Source organism: Prosopis cineraria, unplaced genomic scaffold (genome assembly GCF_029017545.1).
Source record: "Prosopis cineraria cultivar Desert tree isolate PC_DT_omini unplaced genomic scaffold, ASM2901754v1 PC1, whole genome shotgun sequence".
Lineage (NCBI taxonomy): Eukaryota > Viridiplantae > Streptophyta > Magnoliopsida > Fabales > Fabaceae > Prosopis > Prosopis cineraria.
Window position 1 is genome coordinate 49,638,062 of NW_026555332.1, and position 9,255 is coordinate 49,647,316.

The 9,255-nt window shown below is 39.8% G+C and overlaps 2 protein-coding genes across 3 annotated transcripts; one reads left to right on the top strand and one right to left on the bottom strand.

The window, feature by feature from the left end:
* Positions 1–1,745: 1,745 nt before the first annotated feature.
* Positions 1,746–4,871, top strand: LOC129316467 (protein trichome birefringence-like). Its single transcript, XM_054960895.1, has 5 exons — positions 1,746–2,870; positions 3,165–3,357; positions 3,497–3,690; positions 3,854–4,012; positions 4,122–4,871. Exons 1-5 carry the CDS (start codon positions 1,915–1,917, stop codon positions 4,477–4,479), a joined length of 1,860 nt encoding a protein of 619 aa, XP_054816870.1. The 5' UTR covers positions 1,746–1,914; the 3' UTR covers positions 4,480–4,871.
* Positions 4,872–6,295: 1,424 nt separating this feature from the next.
* LOC129316475 (homeobox-leucine zipper protein HOX11-like) lies at positions 6,296–8,736 on the bottom strand. Of its 2 annotated transcripts, none has more exons than XM_054960908.1 (4): positions 7,972–8,736; positions 7,540–7,853; positions 7,367–7,446; positions 6,296–7,258 (listed from the first exon to the last, which is right to left on the bottom strand). In XM_054960908.1, the coding sequence occupies exons 1-4, from the start codon at positions 8,225–8,227 to the stop codon at positions 6,937–6,939; spliced, it is 972 nt and encodes a 323-aa protein (XP_054816883.1). In that variant the 5' UTR covers positions 8,228–8,736; the 3' UTR covers positions 6,296–6,936. The 2 variants fall into 2 exon arrangements, with proteins under 2 accessions (XP_054816883.1, XP_054816877.1); XM_054960902.1 differs by having other exon boundaries at positions 7,540–7,856; positions 7,972–8,729.
* Between the last annotated feature and the right edge of the window lie 519 nt (positions 8,737–9,255).

The window sequence follows — 9,255 nt, forward strand, 5'->3', positions numbered from 1 at the left end:
ATCTGGACGTGACTTGTATTATACATGTATATACAACGGGCTCACTTTCATATGTTTTTATGATTAAATAATGTGCTTCTATAGAAAAATTATAATTAGATCCTCATTGAGAAATAATTATTTTTCAACCCAATTTTATGTATAAATCAAAATTTCATATTCATATCATGGTCCCATTTTTTTATTGAGATGCGTCGGTGCATGAGTGTGACCCTCCAGTTAAGTGCGACGCGGATACGGACGCGGGCCTTCCTTTTGAAATGCGATTGACTACTGACTGCCGGATCCACATTTATTTATTTATGTATTAAAAAAACATATCTTTCCATTTTCATACTTTACTTATATTTTATTATAAATTTCTGTAATTTTTTATATTTTATATTTTTATATTTTTATTTTTCAGTATTTTATGTTTCTAGATAAATAAAATGAATAAAGTATAAGAATTTTGGATGAACATAAAACACCAAAGAATAAAAATATATGAATTTAAAACATTAAAAAACACAAAAATTGTCAAACGTATGCGAATGTAAAGATTAAAATGGATGTTTTTTTTTATTTTAAAATAAGCAGGCAGAGAAAGAGTGTAAATGATTTATAATTAAAAATTTCTATTCCAATCATTTAGCTTTGTAAAATACTTTTAAATAAATTATACTTTTAAAAAATAAAAATATAAGAATTTATAATATTAAAAAAAGTACAGGAAGCAAAACTCAAACAAAGTATAAGAATTTAAAGTTATTTTTTTAATAAATTAGCTAATTATTTTGAAAATGACACAATCTTTTTATGTTTATCTTATTTTTATTTAATAAGATGTTTCAATTAGAAAATTTTATTAACCACACTTCATGATCAAGGATATTTTTAAAAAAATTATCAATTACACTTTTAAGTACCCACAATGCCTTGTACTTTTTAGCTTGATCCTTTTAAAAAACTGTCTCACGAACGGGGGACTGTATATTTTTTGATGATGACATTATTTATAAATTTCAGTAAAAATAGTTTCAAATGAACAGCTTGTCTTATATTTTAAACGTTATGCAATTAAGAGGACATTTTTTAATTAAAATATTTATCTTCCCATATAATTTTTCTTTAACCTTTTAATTACTTCTAGAGTATCATCTACGTGTCGGTTGTCTTAAAAAAAAAATACATTATATTAAAATTTGAGTTAACTTAATTGGTTGAATTAATAAATTATCAAACCAGTACTTTTACTGATTCAATAAAACATCTTATTTATGATCAATATAATAATAGTCTAACCATTTTGTAATGATTTAGTTTTGAACCAATATTTTGAGTTTTGACTCACCAGCCTGTTTGAAAGGGATCAAACGAATATATTTCTGTCGATAGAATGGAAGAAGCCGTTGATGGTGAATGGCTGTGACTAGAGAGCATGGGCTCGTACGGAAGCGTGGGTACGGTCGCATTCCGGAATTGGAAATGCAGTTATTTTAAATTTATATGGATCGTGCTGAATTATTTAAAATGGTAAATTACTCAACGATCAATAGATCAATATAATTTTGAGAATAAAATAAATGCTCTTAATGCCTGGACTCAGAACGCAAAGCAAGAAGGGGTAGATAAATTGTAGCGCCCACTCGAACAGCGGCATCGTTACTGCTATATGATTGAACATTAACGAGGCCGATCCCCGCGATCTTTTTATAATCTTGTTATTGTTAGTTTCTGTTTTCGCTTCCCATAATCCAATCTCACCCTCTCTCTCTCTCTCTCTCTCTCTCTCTCTCTCTCTCTCTCACATTTAATACTCTTGCGCAGCTTTGATTTGATTGAGTCGCTAGCTCGGATACTCATATACCCATTTCGCCCCTTTACCCCCGTACTCCTGGCTTCAGCCTGAATCACCAAAAACCTCCTTCCTTCATGGCTGATTCCGCCAAATACCTCCCCGTTGGTGGGGCAATCCCTACCTCCGACTTCAAGACATTCTTCTCTCTCCTCAAAACCAGAAAAACAGTCGCTCTTGGCTATGCCTTTATGCTTGCTTTTGTAGCTTTTACCGTCTTCCTCGCTTTCTCTCCTTCCCCTAATGCTTCCTCACCCTGGTTCACCAACATCTTCACCACTTCCTCTGTCTCTTCCCCTCCTACTTCCTCCGATTCTCACTTCTCTTCCCTCTTCTCTTTCCTTTTCCCCCACTCTCCCTCTTCCCCTCAAACCAACGCTACTTCTAGATCTATTAATTCCACTTCTCAGCTTCGCGGCACTGCAACGGATGCATCCAAACCAGCCTCTCTCCTCAACCAGACTCTAAGCTCGGGGAATTCGTCCAACTCTCCGCTTCCGACATCAAATCACACAATAATTTCTAGCTCAACTCCTCCAAAGCCGAGTAATCTGACAGCAGATTCGCTGGGGAAGCCACCTCTTATTCAGAGTCACGAGCAGACTTCGGAAAAGTCTGATGCAGGTACATCTCTCGAGGCTAATCGAACTGCAACTGCTGCTCCTCCCTCTAAAATCTCGGTCACTCCTCCTCCTCGAGAAGCCCCTGCTGCCACCCCCAGACAAAATATTAGCTCTGCATTGAAATCTAACTCTCCGGTCAAGACTAGTCCCCAGAAATCGAATAACTATACGGCATCCCTGGCAAAGAAGCCGGGAAATGGGACTAGCACGAGGCAGAAGGATGACTTGATGGAATCTCTGATGAAGTGCGATTTGTTTGATGGAGAATGGGTGAAGGATGATTCCTATCCACTTTATCAACCTGGTTCCTGCGATCTAATAGATGAACAGTTCAAATGCATTCGGAATGGCAGGCCAGATAAAGACTTTGAGAAATACAAGTGGAAGCCCAAGGGCTGCACCCTCCCAAGGTATGTTATTGTTGATAAATTTGAAGCCTTGTCTTTTACTTCGAATGAAACGGTCGCTTGGGTTTTATCTGAATTCTGTTGTTCTATCATTGGTTGAAGTGTTCAGTTACTAAGCTTTCTCAATTTGATTGATGTTTGTGTCTGTAAAAACTCGACAAGATTTGTCCATTACTCCATTTGATCTCGGTGATCCGGTTTGGTAGTTGGTTCTAGTCTCAGTTTGTAAAATTGTTCTTGCATTTTCTTTATTTGGAATCCCAATTTGATGAAGAGAGCAAATATGCGTACTTTTAGGTTGGATGGGCATCGGATGCTAGAATTGTTGAGAGGGAAGCGATTGGTCTTCGTGGGCGATTCTCTCAATAGGAATATGTGGGAATCTCTAATATGCATACTGAGAAACTCCGTAAAAGATAAAAGAAAAGTTTACGAAGCAAATGGCAGAATTCACTTCCGAGGCGAAGCCTTCTATTCTTTCATATTCAAAGTAAGTATTAATTTTCCGTTTATTTGATTTTCGTTTCTCTTTTAGTCTTTCTAGGTTAGTGCACCTGCTTTTCCATATACCATTCCGTGAATGTCTCGCTGATGCTGTTATTTGGGTGTCGGTGTCGGTGGCGGAGCAGGATTACAAATTCTCCGTAGAGCTCTTTGTATCGCCATTCTTAGTTCAGGAATGGGAAGTGACGGACAAGAACGGAACGAAGAAGCAAACTCTTCGTCTCGATTTAGTTACGAGGGCTTCTGATCAATACAAAGATGCAGATATTATCATCTTCAACACTGGCCACTGGTGGACCCATGAAAAAACTTCCAGGGGGTAATTAAATGCATTGCAGTTTCTCTCTTTACTGCATGTTGCTGATGTTTAATGTCATCTCCTTATCAATTCTTTGCTTCTTCCCCATTTCCCTATTCAGTTGAGGCAATATTTTCAGTCCAAAACTCGCTGAAGTAAAATAAATTTCCCCTGAAATTTCCAGGAAAGATTATTACCAAGAAGGTAGTCACGTGTATGATGAATTAAATGTGCTGGAGGCATTTCGAAGAGCTATAACAACTTGGAGCAGATGGGTTGATGCCAACATAAATCCATCCAAGTCTTTGGTCTTCTTCAGAGGCTACTCTGCTTCTCATTTCAGGTAAATTCATATTGAATCACCGGCTAATTTTGGCATGAATTCAGGACATCGAGAATGTCTCTCCTCAGCGATGATTTGACAAAACCTAGGAATTCTGATGTTGGTGCAGTGGTGGACAATGGAATTCAGGAGGGCAATGTGACAATGAAACAGAGCCGATTAAGAACGAAGAGTACTTGAGAGAATATCCACCTAAGATGATGGTGTTGGAAAAGGTTTTGAAGTTTATGAAAACCCACGTGACGTACCTAAATATTACGAGAATGACAGATTTCAGGAAGGACGGCCATCCCTCGATGTATAGGAAGCAAAATCTATCACCAGAAGACAGGAGATCGCCGCATATGTTCCAAGACTGCAGCCATTGGTGCCTTCCAGGTGTTCCTGATACATGGAATGAGATTCTTTATGCTGAACTTCTTTTGAGACAATATCGAAATCAGCATCCGCAGCAGAACCGACCATAGGTGAACTTTTCATTTTCATTTCAATGACTTAAAGATTAAGCCAAGGTGAAGTGATTTTTTAAGAAAAAGAAAAAAGAAAGCTATACGTTATTTTTGCCCCGTCCTTATACATGATGGTAAGAAACGATCTTTACTCTTTTTTTTTTAAGTATATATTAAATTTGGAAAGCTCAAAAGAATATGCTAGTGGAAACAAAATCAAAGAGAATGGTACCTTGAAGATTTGTATTATTAATTTTTCTTTTCATAGAAGTTCCTATTGGTGGAGGGAAGAATTAGGCGGGTAGTTTGTCTGTTGTTGTAAATCCCTTGGGTTCGCTGTTTTTCTCCAAACCTGAAAGGCTAAGTCGTCTTGTAAATCCAATTAATGTTGAAGCAGATTCTTGAGATGATTTTTTGGTGCACCCATGACAATGAACCCCATTTATTTTCTTCCTTTTAAATTTTAAGATGGCCCTAGACGTTTATTTAGGACGGTTAAAAGCCGAAGCCGAAACATCAGTGACGGGTCAACAGTTATACTTACCTGTGTGCATTATGTGCACTTTCCGGGTAGCAGTTATATTTATCAGTGAAAATACACACACGGATTGTATACATCCATCTCCATCCACATCAGAATACATGCGGGACTAGGAGGAAATGCACGATCGCACATATATAGTCCGGCGGACTGAACCAGCTTGCTCTTCAACTCACTTTTGATTTGCTGAACACCATGGCACTTCTCTAACCCCAACTGGATACGTCTAGCTGTTAGCTGCATAAAATTTGTAAAATGTCATTGTTTATGATCATTGGATGGTGTCGTTTATTATACATTTTATCACGTAGGGGTATTTTAGATTCATCCTTAGAGAGAAAAGATGCCCCCTTTAGTCATTGATGGGCAGCTCGACTAGTCTTAACAGTTGGTGTTGTAGATGCTACATACGATCCATGTTAATAATAAACATGCTGTAATAAGCATCATGTTAACGAATGGCGACACCGTTCAAGGTTTCTTCCCTAGCTTAAAATATGGCCAGAAAATGATCCCGCTTTTCTTCCCACATGCCCATCCTTAAGGAAAAGGGGCTTTTCTCAAGCGTACTCGAAAGTTGTTTTCCCCAGTACCTGCAAACAAAAACGTCGAGGTTTTTTTTTTTTTGGTTAAAAAAAGTGACAAATTTGCTGGCCATTATTTTATCTAGGTTTTACTTTCAGCCTATACCATTCCTGATGCAACCGCTCCCCTCCATGCGACTCTCACAAAAAACCCCTTCCTATGTCTATGTAGGTTGATGTCCTCAAGACCTGTTAGTGTTGCTATATATAGAGGCTTAGGTTAGGGGTTTCCTTTCGCCGAATGTTAATGATTTCAACATTGTTCACCTGGATTTGAATTCCTCGCTTGCTCAACCAAGGGGCGAAATATAATTGAAGATCGCGTGGGATTCATTCTCAGCAGTCGAACCTTCTTTTATTCCTCCGTCTCATCAGATCACCTAAACAAATAGGGTAATTGAAGTGTGGGGTTTTTCCGTTTTTGATTGCAAATGAAACTATATTCCACTCAGGAAAAGGCCCTTGTACAAACTAGAAACACAGGTTAATTCCTCTCATCATCAATCACGTCTAAATTTAGAGGGAGTTGTAGATCAGAGGACAAAATGGCCTGTTACATCAACGGCCAGGATTATCCTTTTGTTTTTCACATTTTATACCGTACTTCGAAAAAGAAATCGCTCGCTTGTCCTTGAAACAGCATAATTGGTCAACATGCATCGTGACTTTTATTGGATGCCCTATTTTCACGTAGATTTTATACCATCTATGACGTGAATTATAGATAGTTTGATATAATTAAAGACCGCTGGTATTCAAATAATTATGATGCCACCCATCCGTTACATTTAACTCCCCCACCCTTTAATGTCAACGTAACAGCAGTTTGAAGAAATTCCTGGTTTCCTCCATCAGCTTTTTCGTTTTTCTTCAAAACTTCACCAATTACGGTTTACTATCTCAATCATCATCATCCTTTCCTGTTTCCCTCCCACTAAGCCTTTAAATCATCCCTCTTTCAATGTCTCCATTCCTATCCCCATTCCTTATTTATATCCTCCCATCTAATCGCCAACCAAGATGACGACAGGAGAGCTATTCACGTCAAGACTTGAACACAACATATCAAACCTACCATACCCAATATACACACACACATATATGTATGTATGTATGTATGTATGTATGTTGGCGTTTTTTCTTACCGAAAAAAAAAAAGATCGTTCCATTTATCCATGCATAAATTCCTTGTAACTCCACTGCCATAGAGCCAAAGCAAAAAGTAATATACAACGTGAAACAGGAGAGCACGTCTCTTTTCCTTTCTATATTCCAAACCTGTGATATATAATCAAAAGCCAACTTAAAAGTGGGTCCATTGGAATTGGATCACGAGGCCGTCTGATGGGCCTAGGCTTGACCATTAGCGAAAGGTAGCATTCCGGGCCTTCCGAGAGACAAAGAGATTGGGATTCCAGAAGCACCGCCGGTACAAGTGGCGGTCGCCGTCGCGGTAGATGTGGTTCCGGCGGCCGAAGATTTGGTAACGACCCTTTCACAGGAGGGACACATGGTGAGAGTGGTGGCCGGAAGCTGCATGTAATACGGCTGCGATGTCTTTAAAGCCCTTAATTCTTGCACCTCCTTCTGTAACCTCCGATTCTCCTCCGTCAGCGTCTCGCAACATCTCTTTAAATACTCACAATCTACTTCCGTCTGCTTCAATTTCGTCCTTTTTTTTCCCATATTAATGGACCCGGAAGACAAGGTTAGCACATCGATTTCATCCTTTATTTTGAATACAAGGAGATGGAGAGAGAGTCAGTTTCTATATATTTACCTAGCCCGTCTATTTTGGAACCAAACTTCCACTTGACGGGGGCGAAGGTTTAACTGCTTTGCCAGTGAGAGTTTCTGCTTCTGCAGACCAGGTAACAGAAATTTGCGATTATGGTAAGTCGGTGATGACAAACACGGAGAGAAGGAAAGCAACAGCCAGAAACTCAGACTTACGGGATTGAGAGTGGCATGTTCTTTGAAGCTCTCTTCCAGGAAAGCAGATTGTTCCTTAGACAGACGGAGTTTCTTTCGACTCGATCCATTTTCGTCATCGTCGCTGGGTCTGTCGGCGTTGCTCTCGTGCTCCCTCTTGTATCCGCCGGTGCCATCACCATTTCTGACACGGAAATCCATGTGAAATGATGAGATCCCACTGTTCGGGGATGAGAGTGCGGCAGCGTCGTCGGCTTCATCTACGTCCGACGGCGCACTGTTCACATCCAAACCCCTCGAAGCTACCGCTCTATCCAATGAAATCTCTTCACCGCCTACTGTCATTGCACAAAGTACCGACCATGCATATTACAAGACTCAGACGAAAGGAAACAATAATGACACTGTCAGCGAAACAAGCCGAAGGAGAAAAGGGAGGGAGGGAGAAATTACACGGACGGGAGAGCCAAGGAATTGAAAGGCGTGAAGGTGGAGGAGGAAGCGGGGTCAAGGAAAGAAGATCGAGCTGAACTGGCGGACCTGATGAACTCCTACTGTCCTCATCGCTGTCTCTGTGATTCCATCTTTTGGCCGCGAAACCAGCGACGAGGGGTATGCAAAAGCCAGGTTCTTGGCCGTGCTTGTCGGTGACCTTGTCAAGAAAAGAGAAGGGCTTCGGCGCGTCTCCCAAGCTCAAAGCCAACTCCATAAATGTTTGAAACCAGAAGTGATCGACGAGGAAGGCTTTATGGCATGCAGTAAATAAGAGGGATCGCCGGAGGGAGGAATCAGGCGGGAGGGTTTAGGGTACGCGTAGTAGACGTTCCTTCTTCTGTGTAAAGCGAAGGAACTCACCAAGTTGAATGCTGAGAGGGCGGATTGCAGAAAGGCCTTTGCCCTTCCAGCACGGCCTTTTTATTTCTTCTCTGCGCTGCCTCGTTCTAGGAGTAAAGATTGACCCACAATTCCAAGTTGACAAACGCACGTGACTCCTATATTTATTTCAATGCACTACCCCTTCGCCTCGCTTTTTAAATATGGAATTTCGACGTTTTCAACTTAAAATGAAAAATGTAGCAGTCTCTTCTTCTTCTCCTTTTTTATTTTTCATTCACACCGGGCCGGGGAATCGTAGAAGATTGTGGAGAAGGAAGGGGTCGCTGGCCAGTATAGGACAGCCGGATACTGGATTCTTTTCTTTTCAATTCTCAGTCTAATGAGCGGTTTGCCCTTTTTGTATGTATTTTTAAATATTTTGACGAGGGCGACATGTTGGATATCCATCACAATAAATTTAAATTTGGTTAATGGTCCATACTATTATCATATCAATATGTAAGTTATGGATTGTGATGTTACGTATGTCTCAAGTTAAGTTTATGTGACGCGATTTGGGTCCACGTCTCCGGGAGGATTTATAGCTCTATCTACTCGGTACATACATTTATTCATTATTTAGTACTGTGATCTATCTGGCAAGTGATCAATGATTTTAAGATAGAGATGGCAGCACCAAGTGAATGATTTCAATCCTTTTTTCCAGAAGCCTTATTAATGTGGATACTGCGAATGCGTAGAAGAAGGAAATGTTTAATTGTATAGAGTGCAGATCGATGGAGAAGGGAAATGGTCGGAAGGAATTTGGGTGGTGAACAGAACCGCTCTGCCTGAACATGGATTAATAAATGCGTCAGGCTGTGACAAGAACGACACAAATTTAAGAGGTTCTGCAAACAA